At 44.8% G+C, this 27544-nt stretch overlaps 2 protein-coding genes across 10 annotated transcripts; one reads left to right on the top strand and one right to left on the bottom strand.

Annotated features, from left to right (window-relative positions):
- Positions 1 to 369: 369 nt before the first annotated feature.
- Positions 370 to 5050, top strand: Septin2 (septin 2). Of its 3 annotated transcripts, none has more exons than XM_046633238.2 (8): positions 370 to 524; positions 831 to 948; positions 1254 to 1590; positions 1682 to 1793; positions 1884 to 2076; positions 2204 to 2331; positions 2424 to 2597; positions 2669 to 5050. In XM_046633238.2, the coding sequence occupies exons 1-8, from the start codon at positions 495 to 497 to the stop codon at positions 2882 to 2884; spliced, it is 1308 nt and encodes a 435-aa protein (XP_046489194.1). In that variant the 5' UTR covers positions 370 to 494; the 3' UTR covers positions 2885 to 5050. The 3 variants fall into 3 exon arrangements, with proteins under 3 accessions (XP_046489194.1, XP_046489196.1, XP_046489197.1); XM_046633240.2 differs by having other exon boundaries at positions 371 to 524; positions 2711 to 5050; XM_046633241.2 differs by lacking the exon at positions 370 to 524 and adding an exon at positions 572 to 767.
- Positions 3157 to 27037, bottom strand: LOC124222371 (growth arrest-specific protein 2). 7 transcript variants are annotated; one of them, XM_069137442.1, is made up of 9 exons: positions 26718 to 27037; positions 17074 to 17417; positions 10501 to 10625; positions 9403 to 9544; positions 9002 to 9248; positions 7637 to 7895; positions 7030 to 7155; positions 6854 to 6940; positions 3157 to 4622 (listed from the first exon to the last, which is right to left on the bottom strand). In XM_069137442.1, the coding sequence occupies exons 2-9, from the start codon at positions 17291 to 17293 to the stop codon at positions 4542 to 4544; spliced, it is 1287 nt and encodes a 428-aa protein (XP_068993543.1). In that variant the 5' UTR covers positions 17294 to 17417; positions 26718 to 27037; the 3' UTR covers positions 3157 to 4541. The 7 variants fall into 7 exon arrangements, with proteins under 7 accessions (XP_068993543.1, XP_068993542.1, XP_068993539.1 ...); XM_069137441.1 differs by having other exon boundaries at positions 4535 to 4622; positions 6686 to 6940; XM_069137438.1 differs by lacking the exons at positions 3157 to 4622; positions 26718 to 27037 and adding exons at positions 17607 to 17773; positions 17861 to 18188 and having other exon boundaries at positions 4714 to 6940.
- Positions 27038 to 27544: the final 507 nt, after the last annotated feature.

Consider the following 27544-nt stretch of genomic DNA (forward strand, 5'->3'; position numbering starts at 1 on the left):
AGTTCTGCATCGGTGCAGTTAAGCGTGTCTATCTCGAAAACACTTGAACAGCAATGAAAAATTGTTGAAGAGTATATTGGGAAGATTTGTTTGCCAACAGAGAAATATTGTCACGGAAAACCGTAGTTAGGTAACTTCATACCGTGAGAATTTGACCAACGCAAATGTAGGACGTCCAGATCCACCGATAATCTTGTTGCTGTCCGTTCCGGGGCCTCTGGACGTGAAATATATCTTCTATAATAACCCGCGGTCGAATTTGACAGCCCATTTCAAGTATTATTTGATACATACGCAGTTTTCCGGCGTAGCGGCGTAGAACGACGCAAATTGAACCACAGAATTCAACGTTCAAACATCATCGTCCGACTTCTCGCGATCGTTGATTGTCTCGAATGGTCTCGAATCTTCGAAGCGCTATCTGCCCGCAAAAATTCTAAGCTCCAACCGACGTTCGCAACTGTCGCGACTGAGTTCAGACCGTACAAGCAAAGATGGCCGCCGTCGAAGTGGAGCGTGCTAAGGTAAGCAAAAGTTTTCGGCATAATCAGCGAAGCCTCGTATTCCGGGCTGCGTAAAGGCGCGTCGAAAGGTCGTTTCGGTCGGCGAGTTCACGATGGCGTCGTAAAATCTGCCAAATGTCACCCCGCGTGGAAATTAAACGTCCCTTGAGGCAAAGGGCGTTGGTTCTTTGCTCGACGCCAGCGGGACTCGCGCACACAAATCTGTGACTTGTCACTCAACGGTTAACCCGAAACTCCGTTTTGGTACGATTCACCGTTGCATTGGTCCTAAAAGGCGCTCGAAAAATTATTCATTGCATGTTTCAGCTCGAGGCGAACCTTCGTAACCTTAAACTATCCGGTCACGTCGGATTCGACAGCCTTCCCGATCAGCTGGTCAACAAGTCCGTCCAGAATGGATTTGTGTTCAACATCCTGTGCATTGGTACGTATTTTTGTTTACTTTTCACTCGCTGCGCCCAACTCTGTTCATTATTTTTCTTAATCAATATTTCCACCCTTCCCGCCGTTTATTCTATCTCGAATCCTTGATTACTTGACAAACTTGTTCGTCGTTTACTTGTTGACAATAAAATATGAACTTTACATTAAGGCAATACTATGTCAATAATTCCTTCGATGATTCAATACTGCAATTACATGAGTCAGTAAAAAAAGAAGTTCCAGTGGTTCGTTTTGTAATTACCTGTGTCTCCTTACTTTCATTCGATTTTATTACTATTCTACCAGGAGAAACGGGTTTGGGAAAATCAACGCTGATGGATTCTCTTTTCAACACGAGTTTCGAATCAACTCCAAGTCCGCATAGCCTACCGTCGGTGAAGCTGAAGGCTCATACCTATGAGCTGCAGGAAAGTAACGTTCGTCTGAAGCTGACAATCGTTGATACCGTTGGCTATGGGGATCAGATAAACAAAGAAGACAGTTTCAAGGCTGTCGTCGACTACATAGATGCCCAGTTTGAAGCTTACCTTCAGGAGGAATTAAAGATCAAGCGGTCTCTATCCACTTATCATGATAGCCGCACCCACGTTTGCCTCTACTTTATCTGCCCCACAGGTCATGGGTGAGTTTTTCTCTTGTTGTAAGTGTAGAACTTATCATTTTACTGAAATCAGGTGATGTATTTTTTTTTTTATGTGTATCTTCTATTTCAGCTTGAAATCAATCGATCTCGTGTGCATGAAGAAGCTCGATACCAAAGTAAATATCATTCCAATTATCGCAAAGGCTGATACAATTTCGAAGACTGAATTACAGAAATTTAAGGTAGGATTCAATTTATTGCATACGATTCACCGTCGAATATAATTCCATAGCTAGCCGCTGGATCTTCATGCACTCGCCCTCTTCTTTCAGAGTAAAATTATATCCGAACTGCAAAACAATGGAGTTCATATTTACCAGTTTCCAACCGACGATGAGAGCGTATCGGATGTCAATACATCCATGAACGCACATGTTCCATTCGCAGTAGTCGGCAGTACTGATTTTGTACGAGTTGGAAATAAAATGATGAGATCTCGCCAGTATCCATGGGGCACAGTGCAGGGTAATAGTTTTCAGATTTTATACTCAACGTGACAAGCTCAGTAATCTCCCAAGTTCTGAGCTTAGTACTTTCTGTAATTTTCTTTATCCGCTACCACCCTGCTTTAACTAAATCCTTTCTTCTCCAGTCGAAAACGAATCTCATTGCGACTTCGTGAAATTGCGTGAAATGCTGATTAGGACGAACATGGAAGACATGCGGGAGAAAACTCATTGCCGCCACTACGAATTGTACCGTAAAAAAAGACTAGAACAAGTAAGTGAATACCCTGACTCGTTTGTTTGATTACATACCATTATACTTTTAGTATCTGCCATTTGCAACCTGCCAATTTGTGTTTCTGTCAGATGGGATTTAGCGACGTGGACAGCGAGAACAAACCGGTCAGTTTCCAGCAGACCTTTGAGGCCAAGCGATCTGTCCATCTCCAAGAGCTTCAACAGAAGGAGGACGAGATGCGTCAGATGTTTGTCGTGCGCGTTAAGGAAAAGGAATCTGAACTGAAAGACGCGGAAAAAGAGGTATACTAGCTTACCAAATGAATAGATATCATTCATTGATTCTTGTTTTTTTTTTTTTTTTTTTTTTTTAGTATTTTCACAATGTTTCGCCGTTACTCAATCATTGCTTGCAGCTGCACGGCAAGTTTGACAAGCTTAAGAAAGACCACACAGAGGAGAAGAAAAAGCTGGAAGAAAGTCGAAAGAAACTCGAAGATGATATCCTCGAATTTAACAGAAGAAAGTCACAAATCGCCCAGCAGGCTCAACACCATACTTTGACTCTTGGTAAGAGCAAGAAGAAGTAAAATAGAATGGAATCAATTGAGAGAAAAACAAAAGGTAAAGAAGTAACTTTGATGCCAATATATGTATTTATTTCTAGTATTTTCTATTTTTATGATTCTGTATACTTGTTGATCTTTTGCGAGACAAGTGTTTAAGACACGATCCTCCTGTATTACCCAAAGTTTACAATGAATAGATCTATCCATATATAAATTCATTTTACCTTTTTAATAATAAATACTTCATTACGTTATGGTATATCACATATTATATTGTATTTTTGCGGCCGAGAGCTTCTGTTTACTTGCAATGATGAATTTTTCTCCTTTCGTTTTTTCGTAATCGCGTAAATTGATGATCAATTATTGATTTCAATACTGATAAACTTCAATCAGAGTTTAACCAAAAATTGAGATTAAATTCGTCGATTTTTAAAAAATGAACGGAATCGCTTCGAAGCCAAATCACTTTCGAAACTTCGGACAAATTGTAGAATCTTTCTAAGTGCTCTCTTTATATATACCTATTATACATGTATTACTTTTTCAAATTACAATCAAAATATATTCTAGATACTTGAGAAAAGAAAAATTTTCCTCGAACTCTTCCTTGTTTCTGCGGAACGTGTAAATGTGTGGAAAAAAATTGCTCGAACTCCGGTTTAAATCATCACAACTAGTCAGTTTTATTATTATCAAATCAATCACTTAATTAAATATATTTTATTGCTCAACAGAAGAAAAAAATTAACAGTTATATGAACATACATTTGTGTAGCGTCATTTTTTTTTTTTTTTTTAATAATATACAAACAAGTATTATACAACATAAGTATAACGTAAAACGGTTAGTTAATTAACTTATTATAACATTTTATCGAGCTATGCACAATTGTAATTGTATAAATAAGCATCTTGCGGCGATTAACGAATTTAATGAGGTGCAATTTAAAAATCGCAAAAACAAAAACTAACATTCTATTTCGATTATTCGCAACGTGTTTTAGCGCGCAACTCTACTTTTACCAACAAAAAAGGAATCAACGGTTTCAACCATTCTACGGAATACTGGCAATCGTGTGTTTTCTTTATCTATTTAAGTGACTAATTTAAACGCTTGCGTAGGTATAACATTATAATTTATAATCAGATTTCTCGGTACAGCAAGAAAAAGAATTCCAACTACGCCATCGATAACCGTGAATTATACACATCTACAAACGAACGAATTTTTATTAATTTTTCATATTTCTACGCGCGGAAGAACTTAGGAACGAGTAAACATTGTACAAAGCGTTATGCGTACAATTGTGTAAACTTCATAAATTAATGCGTATATATGATGATGATAATAATAATGATAATAATAATAATCTTAGAATTCATATTATGGCAATAAGATCTATTATAGTTCTAGGTAAATTGCACGTACGCTTGCAATGGGGGAAATCAGTGTTCTCTACGAGTTTATTGATTTTTCGTAAATTGCAAACGTAGTTTTTCATTATCGTTAGGAGATAATCAATAATCAATAATTAATAATACACGTGAAGATCCGGAGCAGCTGCTAGCTAATAAATATACAGTTATTACTGTTAATCTCTATATCGCATCAGGTTTTGCGATGCAGTTAATTAACTACAGATCATTACCGCACTGCAATCCTTCGACTCGAGCTTCAACGCGCCGACATAACTTGTCTCGCAGGATTTCTTTGCTTTGATATCCCTTTGCTGCACAGTGCATTGCTCTTGTATTTCTGCAAATTTAACAGAGTAACCATATCTGCGCCTCTCCGTTACAGCGTGCGAAAATTGAATAGCGTTTCTGTGCATATATTTCATTATACCGTGCATTTAGCGAAGAACTCGTCATTCTATTTCAACTAATTTCTTCTTCTTTTTTTTTTTCTTCCTTCTAATTGTCTTTCGTATAAAAATACAAAACGTATTACAGACGAGGTTTCCTTCTGAGCATTCTCTAGTCTATTGCGACTCGCTAATTACGCAATTTTCATTCATATTGTGTGAAAACTGGACTATTTTAAATGTGTGAAAAATATTAAAAATTTTTTCACTTTCTGCAGAAAAAAAAAGAGTAAAAGATTAAGTACGATTCTGATTCGGTGCAACATTAGTCTGCATGAAACAGATTCCACTTAAATTTTTCTGACGAAAATGTCCTACATACTATGTCGAAAAATCTTTCAATCCTCCTAAATGCAGATTGCACGAAGAAAGTGAAAAAATTTTACGTACCAATTTGAAACGTAAACGCGATAATCTAATTGCCTCGTGCGTATGAAGTATATGTGTAAGTAAATATACGTATATTTGAGTACATAAATAAATACCTCTTAATATGCGTGGAAGATATATAATGATATAAATGTCGAAGTTTTCTAAATCGAATCGCAATATGTGACCGTAAAAAATTTTGATTTTGTACTTTCACAACTGTCTTTGCAAACCGAATTTATAAAGTTTTCTTGTAATCCAGTCACAATTTCTGGCATTTTATATTCCAACTCGATTTGCTGGAAATCCCCCCCCCCCCCCCCCCCCCCCCCCCCCCCGACGCGACTCCGACAAATATATATTTGTGTGATTTCGTGCATAAGTGCTGTAGGCATAATCAATTCGCCCTTACCCTGCGGTAAATGTTAGTAAATTTAAGCATATAATATTATATGTATATGATACATATTATATAAGTTTCAAACGAATATCAATATCATTGCGGTAATTGCTGCGCAGTGCAAGTGACACATGAGCTGCAGATAATGTACATAAAAGTGCATTAATTTAAGTTACATTAATATTACAGCATGAAAATAAACGCGAGATGAAGAACGATGACCAAATCCGTTTTATACGGTATTATAACTTCGCGTAAGAATCTCTCTCTCTTTCTTAAATTCTTCAAATTTTCGTTATCGTTACCCCGAATTAAAAATAATCAACCGAAAAAAAAAATTGTGTAAATCAAAGAATCGCGTAAGTGAGACAGTATTCCTTCTGTAAAACACCGTTTCTTCTCTCGTTGATTGAGAAACGGTTATACAGACACGGTGATTTATCCGTCAGCATTTACACCTTTCCTGACTCTCACCTCGCGGAAGTTCTCGCATTTATAAACGGAGCTTAACGAGACAGAGTCAGGAGACTTCCGATAATTAAACACCGTAAAAAAACAAAAAAAAAAATAATTGTTTTATTATTCCTCTTCACATCCTGTGAACGGGTCGAGATTTTGAGAGACGAGTTAACAGAGAGACGATTTTCCGGATCTGGATTTTCCAACGTATCAAATTCTCCTTAGGCGTGAACGATCGCTGGTCATGTTTCTTTAATTCCGTCTTTTTTTGTTTTTTTTTTTTCATCAAAATTTCCAACCACCCCTGTACAAAACACCATGCCCAAAAAATGTGTGATAAATTCACCGCGTCACAATTATCCCCAACCGATTAAGCGACTCGTACCTTAAACACTAAAGCTTGCACGAATGAGGAGGATCCGCCCCTCTTCCTCCGTGTTATACAAAGAATGGCCGTGCGACGTGAATGCGCTTAATTCTACGTAGACATTACAGGTAGATTATACGTATGGGATAAACGGTCGAGGCGCCGAAAACGAAACGATCAATTTTTCTGCTCCAATTTTTGGAAAGTCGAAATCGATCGATCAGTTCGGACGGTTCGCCTTAGCGGAAAATATATGAAATATACGTTCGGGGGATTATAGTGAAATGCGTTAAACTTGCGTATGAGAATAGAGATGTGAGGTGTTAAAATATACTATAATATGTATGTATTATAGTTACAGTTAATCTATAAATCTAGGCACTGGTGCAGCTTGCGGGCTTAGGCTAACGACCGGCTAGTGATTCTGGTGGAGGGCTGCGGTACTTTGCCCTTATGTGCAGGTATGGAGCGGAGGTGATACCGTTGCTGTGAGGCGGCGGCGTGCTTTCGCGGCTAAGTACCCTCACCTGGCAAGGGTCGTGCCTCGTAAGAAAATGCTCGAGGGTGTCCCAGCCGCCCCCGACTCGCACCATCATGTGCCTCCCCTTCAGGAGCTGCGGGTCGTCGTTCAAAAATAATTAGTCGCGTTTCTTTCTTTCTTTTTCGCGATTTTCGCGATTTTCGCATTTTAATATCGTCTCACCCTGATGAAGACGTTCCGACCGGCGATGTGATAACGTCCCTCTCCGACCTTGCGCACCTTCAGCTTGGAACATTTGTTGGACGGACACTGGCAGAGTCTTTGGACGGCTTCGGCTGCCCGCCGCACCTGAACGATATACGTCGTATCGTAGTGAAATTCGATAAATAAAACACCAAAATTATTTCACCCTAAACTAAAGTATACTAAAATATGAGACAAAAAAATCCACACGCAACTTTCCCTACTACACTGTTCAACGAAATTATGTCGCAAGGAAGGTGGTTTCTAATTTTGATGTACCTATAATCTACCAGTTAATTCTATTATAAATACCGCCTAGTTAGTTGCGGTAAGTAACAAAACACCCTAAATCAAAAAAAGGTAAGGCAAAACTAATTTTCATTTTCTACCTAGAACCATATTTTTCGATTGTGGTAAAAAATGAAAATAGTTAAGGACCGAGCGATAACCGCAACCAAAAATTTCTTTCAGTGTTATTCCCGACACAATCAGTTGCAAGCTTTCGCGTCACCCACAAAAATCGGATAATTGCTGACCGGCGCTGTTAGATTTAAAAAAAAAAAACTATAATTTACACTGGAATTACCTTGCGATCCAGCTCCGTGATCGGACCGGAATGTTCGGGCGGTTCGGCGGGTGTTGGGGATGGTGAAATCGAAGGTGACGGAACCTCGTCAGGGTCTTCGGCGCTTCCCCGAGACCAGTCGTCCTCGGTGGTGTCGCTCGGAACGCCGTCACTTCCGGTGGGTCCGTTATCGCTGACGGACCTCCGCATGTCCGACGCGGGTGGGACGGGATTTGGGTCGAGCCATCTCGCAGCAGTTGCCGTCACCTCGGACGTCGAGCTGCAGTACCGTGAAATTGGAAGAAGAACGTCTTTGGTGACTCGTGAACGAAATTTTTTATAATTATTATTATTTTTTATTTTTTATTATTTATTCTTTTTTTTTTTTGTTGATTTTGCTTTCTTCTCCTTCTCGCATTGCCTGGATTTCTTGCTACCTTGCCTCGGCGATAATTCTCCTGCGGCAGGTTTTCCGACGACGAAAAGCACGGGCTGCGTTAAGGGATGAAAACCACCCCGCGGCGTGACTGCGGTATAGCTGCCCCTTTAATATCGTTAATGAAACGCGCCAACCCTCCATTACGGATGGGCGATTGAGGCGGATGGATGCGGGAAGGGTGTAACGCGCAGCCCTGTACAGGCAAAAACAAACTGCGGTGTGGTTTGCTAATCTCTCAACTATGCGAGCGTGGGGAAATTTTTTCGCTCCCTGCCGCGCCTCCCCTTTCGTCGCGGGGGTTTGAAACACCGAAATGGACGAGATATTTTACAATTTGTCAAGAGAATAAAGACTTCTCGACACGCGCGATAAATTATTTATTCACTTCTTGTACAACCTGCAGAGATTTTCGCCCCGCCCATAGAGTAAAATGCACCCCTAACCTTCGATCCTTGTACACCGTACACCTACTTACCCATCTAAATGACCAGACTATCATAACCAGCTTCTACTCATGATTTATTTCTCATTTGCACACGCCACACGGGGTGGCATCCAGCCCTTAGCAACCGCCGTGGCAACGAGCTTCGTGCCCCCTTTATCGCTTCTTCAACCCCGGCAGAGAGTTTTCAGTGCAACCGAAGGTATGCGATCGGGAAAATTGGATTTGTTGACTTTTCTGTACGCAAATTTTATACGAAAAATATTTTCAATGAAACAATAAATTATCAAAAAAAAAAAAAACAACTCTTCCGCAATCAGTACTACATACTGAAAATTACGAAATTTGTGGTTTTATATGCGCGGTTTCAAAAAAAAATCCAAAACAATCGATTAATTTTTACCGATTCGTTCGATCATTGTTTTGGATTCGATTGATCGACGCGTCGACTTTTGTAGACCTGGAGATGGTTTCGCATAATTTCTTATGTATTTCGCAAGCTTGCCTGCTGTGCTTGATGGTTTCGACCGGGGGTCTGGGCGAGGGGGCGGGGGATGGCGACTGGTACTGCCAAGAGACGAGACTGCTGTGGGATATTCCGCTGTCGGAAAGGCAGTGGAGGTCCCTTTCTTGTTCGGCGGCGATTTCCCGCTCGAGCTGAACGATCCCGGGCGGTTCCAGGGCGTACCTGGAGGCCAACCTCGCGACCTCCAGGAGGCAGAGAACGACGTTGCGCGGCTGTCCGTGGAGAACTGGAATTGCAATACACGGACGGTTTGTTTTGTTTATCGATTTTTGTTTGCTCGTTTTTTTCTTTCTTTTTACAGGGGTGCGGAGCGACTGCAGCGGCTGAGGGTGTGAGGAGGGTGAAGCGTGACGTGGACGGAATTATTCCGCGTTATATACCGAGGTCGTCGCTCTCGAAGAGGAGGTTCTCGTGCACCCCTAGACGCCGGCAGAATTGGATGAAATTCTCCATATTGTCTCGCGAAAAGAAACTCCGCCTGGCCGCGTTCTCCCAGCAACGGCCTCTTATCACTGGAACTGGCTGTCGGGGAAACGAAACGAATGTAATTTTAAACAATTTGTGGATATCCTGTAAAGATTCTCATTAATAATGGTATCTTTATGAAGCAAACTTCATTTGACGTGGAAATAAAATTTCAGGCTATCGTGTCGGAGCTAAACGACTCGATGGATCCAATTTCCAAGTTCCAATTTTAAAAAGTTCCGACAGCGCCTGATACCGAATTATTTGGTCGCGAAATTTAAAGTAAAGAGTACAAAGTTGCACAAAACAACCAAGTTTCGAGGCGTCGGAAACCTGACGACTCAAAGTCCCGAAATGCAAGATTCCGAAAATACAAGTTACGATAGAGCAAAATTCCGAAAAGTAAAATTTCGACGCAGCGGAATTTACTCAACGATTGGGTGTAAGAAATCAGAAAAGCCGAAAATCGGAATGACCAGGATTTGGAACGTAAAAATATCGAAAATCCAAAACAAAAAAAGATCAATGCGCTGAAATTTCATCAAGCCAAAAATTGACAGAACTGAAAATCTTCGATCATTCGGAATTTCGATGTTTCAAATTCTTAAGGTTTCCGACTTTCCCACTTTGTCGGGTTTCGTATATCATTCAAAACTTTGATGTTTCGTCGAAGTTTGATTTCTGTATTTGAAGTTTCGCCACCAATAAATTTTAAATATGGCGTATTCGGAACTTTCCAAATTCAGAACTTCAACCCCGCCCCGAATTCTCGCCGCTAATTGCTGCACCGAAGCTGTAAAAGTCTGTAATGGAAAGAGTCGGATCGATTATCGTGAAAAGTGGAAGGCCTCTGAATTCCACCAAGCTTTCAACTTATTTGGCGAAGTTCAGCCGAGCTTTTCAGCGTTCCTACAATGCTTCGAGCTGCTAATTGGTTCGATAGGTAGGAAGGGATACGCGTTTTACGCGTAATCGTCGGGTACAGAAGGTATAAGTAAAAGTATTCGACTCACCCCCTTGACTCGACCGGAATCAACTGCGGATCGCGCTTTTTCCTGAATCACTCTTGCCAAGCGACACACCATCACGCCGTTGTCAAGTGCATCGAAAAAATTCTCACCCGTTATGTGGTCGACATCTGAAAATTAAAGAAAATTGCATTTTGTTTTTATCCGTGCACGTCAGCAACTTATCGTTAGGTTTCGCGCGATTTTGAGTTCAAAAACAGGTTTGATTTTAGTTGCCAGAGTATCCGAATGTTCAGAAAATAAGCATCAATCGCACGATCAGAGAAAATGAAAAATCACTCGAATAGAATCGCTTGCACTTTGACAGTGGATGAAATTGTAGCCTGATTCCTGAAAATAAAATATCGAATTCGAAATCTCGGAACTGAATAAACAACTTTCGTCAGTGGTTGAAAACAAAATCTTTCGAAAGATAATCAAAGGCAGATAAAAAGACAAAGTTACGTATAAGGCATCAGCAGAAACCTGCGAATTGCACCTATTAATTAAAGAGCATGACGATATATCGACGCCACTCACTCAATGCAAATTAATTATAATAACAATTCGTCGGACCGATGGTAAAACAAACGCCAACGCCGCGTATATCCATAAGCGTTTTCTCTCGCGTGCGTGCAGCGATGCGGTCCGTTTATGCCACACCCACACATACGTGTGTGAAAATTAATTCTCGAATTAATTCCAGTACGTAATTCATTGCGTACACAAGGATTCTCGGTCGCTTTGCCGCGCGTCACCAGGATCCGCGATTCCACGGCACGCGGTAATCGGTAAAAAAGCCGTTACAAATTCAAGAAAATTTTCAGGTTGTCCGAGAACGTTAAAAATGGAACATTCCCAAGACGCAAGAAAAGTTCGAGGACAATTTCCAGGAGTTTCGAAGGGCAAGCGAAATTCAAGGACATTTTCAGGACCAACGAACACGAGTAGCGCGAAACGTGTAAAGCGGTCAGACTCCACAGCTCTGAAGACGCGTCGAATAATTTTGACCAAGTCGGTTTTGGTGCGTGCGTCGTTGCGTCATTTTCACGTCACGCGTGTACAACGCAGTGCATAGATGTGTGCGCCGTAATTCTGTCAAATCGAAGTTACGGACGATTAAGCTCGCATGCTATTGCACGTTGTTACCCGGACGTAATTACGCCTCGGGTCCAGACCATTGACTGGAATAAATATAAATTACGAAACGTTCCCCAACTTTGTTACCTAATTATTTATACATACACGCTTCGAAGAACGATTTCGCCGTCGCTCCCTCCGGTTCCAACCGATATCGTGGATGCAAGTCCCGCGTGTTCCGCATCCACGCGTAATATGTGCCTCGACTTCCGAACTCGATATAGTTAATTTTTTTTTTTACCTGGGAGGAAAGGAGCCGCCGGCTGAGAGTCGTGACCGAGTCGCCGATCGTGACTAGTTCCTTTAACAGTCGGGAAGCCCCGACCCGCCCATTGCTGTTATACGTGTAATCTATTGCGTCTGCGGTGCAACCATGCCGCGTGCAGGATCCAGGACGTCACGCGGACAAGTTCGCCGTGTAAAGCCGTGATTTAGGTACGCAAGAGAGCACGACACGCTTTTGTGCGGATCGTCGCGACGGAATTAACGACGGAGTGACGGGGCTCCGGATCTCGGTCACCCGGAACAACGAACTCTAGAAAAGTCATCTGCGCATTACACGTCACGATATGCATGCACGTGTGTAGATACCTCAGGATTGCGTCACTACTGCTGTACCTACATTGTGTGGGATCTCGGTGACATTTGTCAAGGATCGGAGGTTGTTGCTATAGCTCGCGTTGTTGGTTCGAAAACGATTTTCTACCGTCGCTTGGATCGAGGTTTTGGGATCTGATGAACAACGAGGTCCGTTGAAGGTGAGATTTCGGTCAGAGATGAGCATGGGGAAAAAAGGTATGGCCGTACTTGGTGTATGCTGCGTATGGAGTTTCCATACCTGGGAAAAGTAGCGAAACGCGTCTACGGATTGGATATTATTGGTTGGCAAAGACTTGTTAAAAACTTTCCAAGATTGTTATCGAGTCTATAAAATACTTGACCCGTTTGCATTGTATTCAAAATTGTTTGCTTGAGAATAATTCTTTGTAAACTTACGTCTTGGACTGATAATGGTATCTTAGAGATTATAATCGACACAGCGATCCTTTACATTCGGGCAAAAATGATAACCGAAATAAATCGAGTCTCACGAATAAGCAAAATGTCGAATTTCAAGCAACTTTTGGTTTTATTGAAAAAATGATGTATAAATTAGGTCAATATATTTCGAAAGTGCAAAAATAATAACGTTAATCAAAACAGCACGTAGCCGTGACAGAGTAAATAAACAATCCCCTTCCATTCTCGCTTCTACAATGAACTCCGTGACCTGAAAAAAAGTACAAGTCGCCCGAAGATACACTTTCGAAAATACGGGAACCAGTGAAATCTCCCGGGACACTTCCTCGGCGACTTTTTACAAGAGTTGTCCAACAATAAAGCCCAACTTTGATCGGCGAATCGCTTCACGGACGGCGGAGCGTCACGGTCTATTATCCATTAACCGCATGTTTCACAGAGCGGACGAATCTGCAGTTGAATTTCTGAAATTCTGGCCAAACGGCGATCGTACGCCAGAATCGTGGTGGACTTACCAAAACTTGATACAAGCGGCAAGTCGCTGCAGGACTCGGAACTCCTGCCGGGGGAGGAGCGCCACTTCCGGTGAGTCAACCACGGTGCAGCCCCTGCAGGATCGATATGGCTTTTCATTTTATAACCGGCCTGCTGCACGCGCCTCACACGCAGCCGAGTCATACATTTTGCGGGGTAAGGAGGAAGGAGAAAGAGAGAGAGAGAGAGAGTCGTTGAGGTACCTGGATCTCGTCGTGATTTACGTCGAACAAGGAATAATCTGTCAAATTCGTCATCGAGAGAATGTTTACACGCGGCAGGGATTCTCGAAGTCAAACACAAAGGGTCATCGCCGACCGCGTCTAGGGGTGGACGACCTGGCCTACATAATTCCTACTTCCGTCGCGATATGTGGAGACCGGATATCTCTCGGTTGGTACAATATAATTTAATAATTAGCCGTTTAGGACTCAACGTCGCGACGTCCGGCATTCACCGAGACGAACGATGCGAGATGCGACGAAGCGTATTCAGCCGGCTCTTATCACTCGACTTTCCGATTCTGCTCGAATAAGAAATTCTAGAGAAATACCTACGACTCTGGAAAAAAAAATTCACCCCCCCCTGTAAGTAGAAACCAAGAAACCTCTCAAGCGGTAAGCTAATCTTTTCCATTTTCTGAACGCAAGCCTGACGAGTGATTCCAATTATCAGACACTTTCCAGCGGTGCAGAACCGGAGGATTCTCGGAAATATTCGAACCTCGGCAAAAGCTTGACGGAACAATTACGGACACCGCGAAGTTCCACGAGTATGAGCGCGATGTTTTACATGCAGGTATACGTGTGCGTGTACTTATAACGTACATTTGTATGCCACGGTGCGTATACATTGGGTCCATATTTGGAAACTGGAGTGAGGACGAATGGCGGCCACGTGTGTACTTGCATGTCGTATGTATGTATAACGTATATGCTTCGGCTATATATTTACCCAGACTAGAGGTGTGTGTGCGCATCTACGTATGGACGTACATGGCGTACACGCAACGCGTATGCAACCGGCAACCAGCTTCTGACCCCGAGAAAACCAGACCAGATACAAACACGCGCCTTTTCGCGGGTCCAGCAGCGCCGGTCGGCCTCGATCTGATAAATATCGTGTGTAACGTATCAAGGTGAGGATCGGGATTACGCGATCCGATCCGCAATACAAGCGCCATCCGACGATCATCGATATTCGCAGTTCCGAAGACTCGGAACGTTCGTCGATCGAACGTAGAAACGAAACTTCGTCTGGATTGAGAAGGCGGAGAAAAAACACGCTGTGCGGTAATGGAAAATGTAAGTAATAAGTGGAAAATCGTCATCGCGATAGGAATGATTTTTTAAAGTACAGAGATTTATACGTTTACATTCCTCTTCGTATTTTACATACAGAAAAGTAAATGGAATAGAATCAAGCGTGGAATGTAATTAATTGAACTACGAAAGTTCAGCTGCCGGTAGACTTCTATCACTTTCATCGATTTCTTTCCTACTTAGAGATGTCGAATGTAAAACGTTCCCATCTTTGCGAGGGTCAAATGATATCGGGGTTGCAAATCAGAGTATAAAGCAGCTGATGTAAGATGTCGTGAATTCGAATGGCTGTTACACGAGTTCGAAAGTATCGCCTAAGGAGTCTTTCCCACAGGATTTTCTCAATCATTTATATGTACATACGCATACCGATGAAACGTAAGAGAGAAACTCCGGTGCGTTGTAATAAAAGTTTCTCGCTGTATAAAAGGCCGCATTCGAACACATCCAAGCCCATGTGCATGGAGCCACCCCTCACATTGTCTACGGTCACGCGTGCATATTTCCACGTTGAGTCTTATACGGTTGCGTAAAAGACTCCGGCAGGACGGGGGCATTATGCGCGGACACCGGTTGTGACATAATACAACACGGTATAATGCACGCTAGAACCTAGAACCTAGAACCTAGGAGCTACATAATAACACGTGATGCGATTTACAATAAAAAGTAGTGAAAATAAACCAAACACCTATCCCACTACTTATGCATCATACTTGTAGTATACATGCTATTGTACGTATTCGTGCCGCGTATTGTCGCACGCCCTTCACTGTACGCCAAGAGAGCACGTCGAATTGGAATTGGATCTGAGAAACCGATACGTGACGCGATGCTGAAAGTCGTTTGCACAGTTTCTGGTGGTGCTTCTGCAAACGAAGAGGAAAACTGCAGGGCAAAACAATTTTGCTGGTTTTATCAAAATTGGACCACCAGGAAGTTCTCGTCTTTTTTTTTTTATCGAACCCCGCCAAGTACAGGTACCCTGGCTATCGTATGAGGTAACGGAATACGTTGCCACCTAGATCGTGGATAGATCGCCCGGAGACGGACGCGGAAATCGGTCAGGGGTCGAGGATCCCGTGTCTGGTTACAAATCCTATAATTTGATGAACGAGGTCGTTTCACCCTCCGGAACTAGACGCTGACCTCGTCAACGCCGCGGGGCTTTGCATGCACAGCTATCGATGCTCACGTCCATGGAGGGTGGAAAGCTGGAGGATGAAAGCTCCGCGTCGAGGATCGTGCCGATCGCTCGATAGAGCGAAAGCTTCGAGAGGAAAATTTCCATTGTTCGCTAACGATGAGTCGATGGTTGAGGAACGACACGGTTTTCACCTCGTCCCAAGTACATCGATGTTCTTCGATTGATTCGTTCATTTTCACCCGGTTTACAAACAACGTAATATCGGTTACAGCCTCAGTTGCGACAAGGAGTATCGATGACGAGTGAAATCATTGACTTTATACGTCTACGTTATTGTTAACGATACTGTGCGGGGCGATTAACGAGGCGTGAAATTGTCGTAGTTATCGTCCGTTTCCTTCTGCGCTATTTTAGCTTGACTCTTCTCCGTCTCTCCTTCACCACCGCATGTGACATCATCGAGTTCGGAAACGGTCTAACGTACAATGCGTTTTAAGCACGTACTCGCTCCTCCTCGATCCTCGCAATCAACGCATTACGCACGATTTACCAACTCCTGTGACGTACTGGCTTGACAAGCCCACGTTAATCAATGCGGACCGAGAAACACGACACGTGACAGGCTGAATCCAAACAATTCGCAAATCGTAGAATTGAGCTCGTCGCGCTGAAGAGACGTACAATTCGTTCATCGTCACCCAACCGATCAAACAAATCGGCAATAGCGTGCTTAAGGTTTGACTGATTCAAAATATTGCGACTCCGTGACCTCAAAAACGTTTTCCAAAGGCTACTGGAAGCTTGAGGACAACGTCGAGGATGTTATTCCGCACTAAGTTGGTCTACAAGATCTATTTTCGGTCGCCTAATGACGTGTGTCGTATATCAAACAATAATATGTCAGACTCTCTTGTCACGTTGAACAACGCACTCTGATCGAGCCATCAGTGAAACGCTCGCAGCGATTCAGCCTTTGTATCACTCTCGCCGTCTCTTAGAAGGAGACGTTTAGCACTTCAAAACTTGCAAAAAGTTCACCTGTCTAGCCTTTTTTCCTCAGTTTCAAGCCTCTCATTATCCGCCAGTAGGTGAAGGTATGAAATTTCTGATAAACACCTCGTGCGGTTTAATCGAGAATTTGACTTGTAGCTTGGGAAACTTGGATTTCGAGAAGCATCGACGGAACCCGGCGTCGACTTTACCGAAACTCCCGATAGCCGCTACGCCAAGTACCTCAAGTACCATACGGGCAGCTGCCAAAAGCTCCTCTGGAAGAAAGTTCACGTCCAATATCGACTTCCCGACCCGGTTGAACCACTGGCTAACTTCCCGACGTTTCGAGCCCTCATCTCTTTCCTTCGACGTCTCCTCTACCCCAATATTTCCGATTTCTGTAATAAAAAATCGACTACTCACTGATCGTCTTGTTTATCCAATCGGCGAGATCCTCCTGCAGCGGGATCAGCTGTCGACCCTGAACGTAGTGAAGGCGCTCGTGGTAAATGTCGGCAAATTCCTCCTCTTCGGCCGACGGTCTCGGCACATCGGCCCGGTTGAAGACGGTGGTCGAGGTCGGACCCCAGCTGCTCCGGTACCTCGTGTGCTGGGACGAGGGGAAACGATTTGCACACGACATTTTTCTACCCCCGATCTCGTCCCTGACCTCTGCAGGTGCTTAGGTCAAGCGACGCGCGCCGTCGTGACGGATTTCGACCTCGTCGAGTCGCCTTGCTCCAAGTTGGACGTCTTCGGATGCGAATCTGCAACGAGAGATGAAAATTATGAGAAATTCAAATCGACGTTTACGGCGTGCCCGATCGATTCCTGAGGCTCGTCACGAATCGCGTTTCTACGGTAGTCGCTCGCGTTTATCGCATATTTATTTATCACCTTACTCGAAAGCCTGCGAGGATCGATCAGCGGTAAATATCTCTTTGGATTCTACTCACGCGTGTGGGTGAATTTGACCGTAAGTCGGTGTGAACGAACCTCGACACCTCCGGAGGTCCCGCAAACTTCGGAATTAGAGAGCGGTCTTCGAAGTGATTGCTGCACGGTTTGAATTTCGACTCGTTTAGATTTTTCTACAAGGAACCGAGTCCCGAATGTTACAGGCCTAGGAAATAATCGATTTCAACTTATTTCTGGATAATTGTCCTTCAAGGATCCTTCAGGCAAAAGTCAATTGCAGACTTTGACGAACCAGAACATTCTACGATTAACCAACATCCAAGGATCGGGAGACAGTCGCGTGTCTGTAAATGCGGGAGAAAAGCAGCGTCAATCAGCCGCGAGTGTTGGTACTAGCACCAAGCCGTTGACTGAGCGCGACAACTGAAGCTGGTAAGTATTCCGGCGACGTTAAAAAGGCGTGTGAAGTTGTCCGCGGTGCTTTACCCTCTCCTTGTTGTCCCGCCGTTAATCAAGATTTGCGTTAAACCGGGTAAATCGCGGTCGCGGTTGCAGAATATTCGCAAGAGACAGATGCAGATCCGCGGCATAAATCAATCTCCGGCGGCACGCACTCGCCGTGCGATCACGCGACCGATGACGTCGGGGTCCAGAATCGATCGTGGAAGAAGCGAGACCCACGCTTGACCTTCGACACCGATCCTCCTCTTCTCGGTTCGCCCCGTTCCTACGTACGTAAAAACCGCGAAGCACTGCTACAGTAGCACCTACAAATGGAAGGTATGACGACGCCTGTAGGTATTAAGGTAACGCAATACTCGACGCGTAAACAAGGGAATAAACACGTATAGCGATGGGATTGCGTAGCCATACTAGAACAGCCCACGTGGTCAGCCGAGGCGAGAGCTGGAGAATGATCTCCGGATAATATGGGCACCATGTTTTCTTTTAAGGTGCCGATGAATGATTACGGCTACCGAAAAGATTACCTATGCGGACCTTGGGATAGCTTGGCTCGTCCGACAACGACTCTGTCTCGGGGTTTGATTTACCGACGTTCGCGTAGGACAGGCTACGGAATTGCAATATCGCGGTCAAGAATTCAGCCGTCGCGTCCGACTGAATCGAATCGATACGGACTCCGATTTTCCGAGATCCCAGAACGAATCGAGCAGCTATGTTTCATTCATTCCGACTCGGTGTCCTCGCGAGTGCTAATGGAGTAAAAAATGCCGTCTCGTGATGTAACTCGTTTCAACGGGAGGACCGCGAACAAGGAGACGAGGACCAGGAAGAGCTGGCAATGGCTGCATGGAGGAAAGGGCCGAACGTTTGCGGCGAGCCTCGAAACGGACCGTGCTTGGAAGAAGTGGAAAATTGAGCTCCCTCGTCACGGCTTGATTAATTAACCCTGCAACGAATGACCCGGGGCCCTTGAAGTCGGGCTGGCTAAAGAATCTAAGGCTACGAGTGTTCGTGTAAAGACTCGGCGACTTCGTCTGTTCAGGAAACGCACGCGGCCACCGGGCATCTACCGCCTCTGGTTGTTATCCTTGAGACGATATTCGGCGAGCCATATCTGGAGAGCAAACTTACTTCCAAATCAGGAGCTATTACGGTGTCCTTTTCTCATCTCGACTCTTCGTCGTGCGAGAAGAGCCCGCAGCCAACGGCCTTAGACGTCAATCTTACGATCGACAAATCCGATCCGATCGGTGTTTTCCGCGATTTCTTGTCTTCTGCGTTTCATCGTTGCAATATTTTTACGCTACGTTGTCGAAATTTGACGTGTGTTTGTCGCCTTCGCGATTTTTGTTTCTTCTTTGTGTAATAGGATCATGCAATTGCTCTGTTGGACAAAACGATGGACTTTTTTTTCAGACAATATTCGAGTGTCTCTGATTGAAAATTATTATTTCTCACGAACCTCTCTCTCTCTCTCTCTCTCTCTCAATCTCGTGGAATTATAATTACAGAGGAGGTAATAGATGAGCGAGCACGGATTTGTTATAGGGACGGAATTATTTCGCGATGACCGTATGAAAGGATCGCTGTAATCGTTGGGAAGACACCTGTGTTGTATTGAAATTTTGCGGGTGAGCGATTCCGTGATTGAGGGAATTATATTGGCGTGAAGAATCGGAGCGGAACGCGTGCGGCGTGAAATGTTGTTGTTTACATTGAGATGATTTATTTATTAATGAATTCAGCCGCCGCCGATTGACCATGCGTGAGTAAATTAACGGCCTGCGGCATGTGAGCAAGGCGGAGACCCACTTAAGGATCAGGGATCATTCAACTTGAGCGATTAGAGAAATAGGTAAGCGGACGAATGCGGAATAACGACGGACGAGAAATCAAAGAATTCGCGTTCTTCCGACGAAGTCTGTCGTCATATCAGCCATTGAAGATCTCGGTCGCCCACGTGGTGACGTTTTCTCCCATATTATCGTACTGAATTCGGAAACCGGTATAAAAATGTTTTCTTCAGATTATCGCGTGTTGACCGAGCGAAATGCGCACACACGTTATGTCATTTCTATTCGAACGTAAGCTGTGTATAATTGTGTCGATTATCATAAGACGATATTCCGCAGCTCGCCCACGCGAATTAAGCTACCGCCGCCGATGGAAATTAACATAAAGTGTAAGATCCGAATTGGAATCGCGGGATGCGTATGCGGTGGGAATAACAATGAAACGCAATTCGCGGGATCGCTACTCGTAATGTATTCCGATACGTTGGCGGTATCACGCCATCGGCATCACCCACCGCGATGCGACTTAATTCCAGCTCCGACGGAGACCGAAATTAAACGACGAGTGTCCGCCTTAATTACCTCGATTATAAAAATTGACAGTATCCCACGCCGGCACACGTAGGGATAACAACGCAACGTGCACGTATAATATTCCAGCACGTTGTACTGTTGCAGAAAAGAAGATACAATATTAGCTGAAGAAGTCACTGCACGGATCACAGACCGTGAATTTAATGGCAACTGCAGTTCGCGGTTAGGTAAATACGCGTTAGCATTTATATGGATCCTGGAATCGAGCCGAGCAGCTTGAGCCGCGAGGGGAATTCGCAACGAGTTTTATAAGTTGCCGGTCGTTCGTACACGACTATTGGCTAGCTGTAAATTCCGCAATAAATGAGATTGATCGGCGGTATGGAGCAGCTGGCAATCCGTGGAAGAAACGGCGGCGATGTAATAATTGTATAACATCGTACGGAACGTGCAGTTCTTCGAGTTTGCAAGAAGAAAATGCAAATGGACGGGGGAATCGATCGCGATAACGCGTGCCATTTACGTCGGTGATAGATCAACAACGCGAATTAATTGAATTTAAATTGCAACGGAGGAAGTGAGAGAAAAAAACACGCACGCGTTACGATCGGGGTCGACACGCGGAGTAATTGATACGTACTCGCGGTAATCGTAAGGATGGCGATATTAGTGTTTCGCTTATCGCACGGCTCGACTGTAAAACGAATCGCCGACGCGTTGGCGAAATGATCGACGCATCGATCGGACGGTTTTAGAGGAAAACCGACGCTGCTCTCGGCTCCTCAGCGATTCTGCGTGGGCGTCGATGCATCGTAACGACGCCTCGCGTCGGCTTCCTTTCAGCCCGCAGAGCCGCGTGGGCTAAATCTCAATGAAAACGAGTATTTTCCTCTTCTCCACGGGCACGCACCGCGTATACCTTTAATACCGTCCATCCACGTTGGTATGTTATATGCAAGTACGAACGAGAACGTCGCGGGTGGGCGGCGACGCTGCGAACTCAAAGAATCTACGAGGCTGGGCGTCGCGACGCGTGACGTCGTGAAACCGCACGGTACCTTCTCCGAATCGTAAATATCCCGTATGCGGTACGCAATTTTTCAGTTTCTTCTTTACGGATTTTACAAATATAAACGAACATTGCGTTCAGAGTGTAAGCGGAGAACCGTTTAACCAATTTCGACGTAAATCACGCGCCAATTGAACTAAGACTAATTTTCTCTTACGCGGAAGATACAATATTTCGTAGAGCAATTCGGTGATTAGTTTAACCAGGCTCACCTCCGTTCGCGTCTCGGCGTTCAATTCAAGACGCGCAGGACCGGTAACGGGATTAATTAGCACTCCGGCAGCAAGTTCGCGAAATAATTCGCGAACACGTTCGACGTGTGTGAAAACTTTGCCACCGCGGTTTCAGCGCGGAAAGTAAAATGAGCTCAATCGCGAGGCCGAGTCGCCTTTTACGATCATAAAAGCATGCGATATAGGCGATTAGGCAGACGGAAAGTGTGAAACAGGATGCGTGATTTAGCAACGGTTTTCAGTTTTCGAGCAGTCACTTTGTAGGTGTAAAAGCGAACCTGTGAAGAGATTTCGCCGTTTTAGAGAGCCGCGCGTCGATGATCGTTGCGCAACGTCTCTGTACCGTCATGTTACACCCGTTTGGATACGGATAATGCCTATAATGGTGTGTATGCTTGTATCGATTTGCCAGGAAGTAATTAACTAACGACTGTCTACCATATCGGCGATTTCAAAGCGGATGAAAAAAAAACGTCACATTCGTTCGGATGTGTCTACGTAAATACGTAAAAACCCGACGCATGGTATACCTTATAATTTCCATTGCAAAGACAAACGGAGAATATAAATAATTAACTAGCGACACGTCAGGATTTTTACTAAACCCGTCACTTTTTGGCCATCTTATGATCGCTTTCAGCGACATGCTTGAGAATGATCACTAAAATCGCCTACCGAAGAATATTGACGGTACTAATCGATAACCTGAATTTTTCGAACATTCAAAAATTGGGAATCATTTTTAGTGAAAATGAAAGAACCGTCTTGTTGCGATAGTCGATAAATTCACCGCGTAAGAATTTTCTTTGACATTAAAACGTCGTTTGCATTTGCAGGGAAGAAAGATGTTCGTTAACCCTCGGAAGACCGCGATCCGAGTCGAGTTTATCCAATTGGCAAATGGCAATTGGAACAACGAGTCAGAACGAAACAATAAAATGTACATTAGCCGGTGGCTAATAATAAGAACAAGACCAAGTGGCGTGAGTTTGCTCCGCGTCGACAGTCGGTAAACACACGTTACACAACGCAAACAATTACTTTCATAGATTACAATTTTCTCGGATTTTTTCTTCCAAGTAAATTTATTCCACAGAGCGATTGCGCAATGCGTCATACCTGCGTAAGTAAGTCGTTCTCTAAATTGACCCCTCGCTTCTCCCTCCTCCAGCTAGATAAATTGACCTTTCATCACGATGTGTTCTAAATTTACTTTGTCTTCATATTTTTTCCTCATCTCAGCTCACGTCATATACCCTGACGTTAATTTCCACGCGAATCAACCAACTCGAGTGACACTCTTGTCGCTCTGATTTCAAAAAATCTGGGGTGAGATCGAGAGTGGAAAACATCCCGGCGTTCATTAGCTACGCATCCTCCCCCCACGTTACAACTCACCCACACGCGGCAGAACAAAAGCAGCCGCAAACCTGTCGGCTCCTCATATGCCATAATACCACGACGATAAGTACACGCGTGCATGGCCGCCAACCGGAGACCGAGAAGTGGTAAGATGAATTAGTGTCGCTAATCCATTTGTTTACGCCGCGTTGAGAGGCTAGTTAATCCCAAAGCAAGGCGTATACATCAGGGACCGACAGCGTGTCAGACAAGCTTTTCACATTATTTACATTTTTTCACCCCTCCATCCCCAATTCTGATCTCCTATTCGTCCACGGCCGGTGTAAGAATGGGTTTTTCAACAAAGGGGACCAGGTCGACGTGTCTGATCTTGAGAGAATTAGAGAGCGAGTGATGGAGGGACCGTCTGCATCTCGAGGAGCCCAGGCCCTGGTTTATAAATACAACAACGCCTTTGAGCTCGGTGTTTGGAACCGGAGTTCCTACGGTGCATGGATACTTGGGCTATTTAGTCAGGTGGTCCCCCTCCTCCCCCTTCGCCCCGCCCTCGTAAAACACGCTCCTTTTATTTTACGGCCTCGTGTGCCACCTACACTTTATTCAGAGCCAAGACGTTGCCACTCGAGAAGAGACGGCACATGACGATCGGCGGTTGGTCGCGGAGTAACCTAGGACAGGAACACGAAACCAGATATCCTCCGGGGCTGCACTTCGTGTAACCCAAAGATACCAAACACGTGTCCAGAGAGGCCACGTGCTTCGCTGCTCGAGATCAGATACATACCAGGCGTCTTTTGTCCTGAAGGATGTCGGGGAGAACGGTACCGGAGCGTTATCTTCGAGGAGTGGGAAAAGTCGAAGAGGCTCGACTCTCACTGGACACCGAAGAAATCGACCGATCGTCGATGCTGCTGAGGTTCGGACTGGTGGAGACTAATTTTTCAACATCCCCGTAACCGGTTCTCAAAGAGATTAAGGACGGAATGGTGTTCCGAGAGAATGAGGTGCTATCAAAATAAAGGGAATGTAGGTCTTCTAACAGGCGAGTAACAGGTGAGCCGATTAAGCCGCAGAAACAGAGCGTAAGACGGCAGCGAAGAGCCTTCTACCATCTCAATTACCATTTCAAATGTGGGTATAATCCTGGCGTGTGCGATATGGTTACCTAGTCTTGACCGGAACACATGTTACGATCCCTCATAAACGATTCGTCGCGCGTTTCTCACTTGCTGTACCGTCACGTCAGTCTCTCTCGCTCTCTCTCTCTTTTTCTACCTCGCGCGAGGAAACGAAATTTCACGATCGAGTTGTGCGAAGACTGAGGTAAGGAAGTGCTCGTTGGTATTGAAGGGTGAATGTCAGGATTGAACGAAGAGAGAAGGTGCGTTTTGACGCCGCGAGTGGAAATGGAAAGAAATTAAAGACGAACAGCGTGCGGGCTCCACCGTTAGCTGTACGTATAATAATTGTAGAGTATTAACAAGACATTTTTGGAGCGTGACTGAGAGTCGGCCAGACCGGTGCGGGGGACTGTTGCAAACCCGACTCCTCGAGGTAGACGCAAGACACGGCTATCCGGTCAACGAAGCCATCGCATCGCCGGAGCGAGCCATACCTGATAATGCTTACTACTAATCTGTCGCGACGGAGAACCGGAAGAGTAAGGAGCGAAAAGCCAAAAGAGAGAATTCCGGAGTTTTTCCGAATTGGAAGAGAAAAAAAAATGGTCAATTGATTCAGATAGTCGATGTACGGTTTCGTCCTTTCTCTTTGGTGCAAAAACTTAATTGCCTCCCATTATTATTCATTACAATAGACGGAGAAGACCGTAAACAAGCATCCAAGTTCGTATTACATTATCGATCTTATATCGAGGTGGTGAGTAGCTGAGTCACCTCAGGTGACTGACAACCGAATCACCGTTCGATGTTTAACGTTGAATACCCAATTATATTATCAGTTGTCGAAAGCTCATCTTGATAGATGTGCCTGTCGACGAGTGACGCGGACAATCCTACAACACGTACCACGGTTCGAATGCGCTTCGGTACGTTCTGCATAGCTTATCTTGTAAATCAATTGTGTACTTGTACAGTGGAACCTGACGACAGGTCATTGCCTGAAGCATGCGCGTAATTCTTTGCGAGAAGAATCGACAAAATGATTTGAAAAACCAGGTCGGAAGACATCCAGAGTCATACCCGTATCGGCTTTACCAGCGTCCCGATGAACGATTATAGGAACTCTACCTTTACGACGTGTGCTGCTTTACGCATGCTGCTGTACGAATCCCAGAGGGAGAGAGAAAGAAAAGGGGGAGAGGAGAGGAGCATGCACGAGGCCGTCGTCCGACGCCTTAGAAATTCTTTAATGACTTTATGTCACGGGCCGAACACCAAGAAAGCTCGCTTAAGCTTCGTCGTCGTTACAGCCTGACGGATTAGCCTGCCTGGAGACGAGGAATTAAAAGCTGATGTAAAACCCCACGGTTTTTAGGCTCGAGTCTGTGATGATGACAGTTTTTACAAATTCTCTCACGCAGGCCAACGATCGAATGGAAAAGAAGCGAGTACGAACGACGACCACTTTGCCCGGGCGTGCTATTAATTTCCAAACATATGGTAACCGCGTATGGTACCAGAGTCAGTGTGACGGAGAGAGCGTTGCGAGAACGAGAGTGTAAGCGAGGGTTGAAGGGGGCGCGAAACATCTGTCCCTGGGGGATCTTTTGTTTAGAAACATGGGTGTACGTAATTGAATCGATCCTGAAGCTCGGCTGCGAGGCGTGGTGAGAAAGCGAAAAAATTTGTTACGAAATTAACGGCAACGGTGAAGTGAGATAAGAAAATTAGCGCACCTGATGAAAATGAGGCTGCGGGTAAGAGATTGCGATCGATCATGATTATCGGCAGCGGCCCAGCCTCTGATGTGAAAAATTTGACTCTTGAGAAGTGAAACCGTTGTTTGAACCGATTGTGAGCGTTATCGATTCGGCACGTGAATACTAGATTTCGATGTTAAACTCGTTATCGATTCGAAAGATCGTTATCAGGGATGATTCGAATGCTGCAAATACAACGCGATTGCAGGCGCAATCTTCGGCGCGAATATTTATAACACAGGTACGTCGAATTCTTTCCTCCGTACAGATGCGTCACAATTATCGCCTCACTGTTCGCGGAATTCCACGTTTTGAACGTTTTCATCGAAAGGTTGAAACGTCGAATCGACGACGACGTCGCAGCGAGTGACGGTACGGCAATACCATTGCAACCCGCTCAAGTGAAATCGAAACCGCAGCCAATTACAAGGCGATTTCAACGTCAATATAATGCTGGTCTACCTTATATACAAAAACTGGTGTTCACCCACCCGCAGATTTATCACCAATATAATCAGGATCGATCGGAACAATCAGAATTACTGATTAATCCCAATTTGTTCGCCGGACGGAAGGTCGAATCAGCAATTAGTTCCAATACCGTAGGTCCGTGATATTCAAGACAATTGTTCAAAAAAACAACTGACCAGACTTTTGTAGCATATATCAACAGATAACACTTCGAAGCTTTTACGTTCCGTCTGACTCTCGGTAAGCGGAGAGTAATAAAATATAAGTAAGATATAAAATGAGAAAAAAAAAAAAATAAAATAAACCAGACCTCCTCGAATCGAGTAAAATTTTCCACCTACCGGTCATCAAAGTCGATGATAGTCTCCGTTTCTCCTGGCGTGTGTGAAAACCGAAGACTCAGACGGTATAACCTTGCCGCGAAGTGGATCCACACGCGATTCGCAACTCCTGGGGCACGTAACTCTTTTATTTCACTCGGTGCACCCGCCGATCAGGAGACCGTCGCGACGACGCGACGAAGAAGACTAGGAAGAACCGGCGATAGGACGAGAGACGAGCCAGAGCCGGAGGGCGACCGAGTTCAGACTGAGAGACCCTGCGACTCCACGGATCTCCTCAGCCGGTCTCTGACTGTTCAGACACCACGTGCTGCACGCGGTATCGCGGCTTGCTTTGCGCTCTGCCCCCGACTCCGGCCTTTCTCTTTCTCTCTCTCTCTCTCTCTCTCTCTCTCTCTCTCGCCTTCCGTCCCCCCGTCCCTTTATCCCTTTCGTCAGCCCCTCGCCCAGCAGGGCTCGTTGATCGCCCTCATCCCTGAACGCGCCCCCAACCCGGGACGAGAATCGCTAGGCAATGTCCCCGCCGCTCGTACCCCTGATCAATACTCGACAGCCACCCCCGTACTTCCTGCAGAAACCACCACCCCAGACTCATAGTAGAATGTCTCTGTACGTGGACCAGCGGATACTCTCCGAGGCTGCGCGGCTTCGCCCAATTCCTCGTGCCGCAGGATCAAAAGGTCTCGCGGATCGGAAACGGTGCCGGAGGGCGCAGACCTTAGTCGGTACTTTTCTCGAAAATTCTCGAGAAGAGAGGATGTTTTCTTATACGTGGCTTTTTGGGGGGAATGATATTCGAGTAGACGTGCGGGGCTTTGCCGTTTGTT

Source organism: Neodiprion pinetum, chromosome 6, assembly GCF_021155775.2.
Source record: "Neodiprion pinetum isolate iyNeoPine1 chromosome 6, iyNeoPine1.2, whole genome shotgun sequence".
NCBI classification, from domain to species: Eukaryota; Metazoa; Arthropoda; class Insecta; order Hymenoptera; family Diprionidae; genus Neodiprion; species Neodiprion pinetum.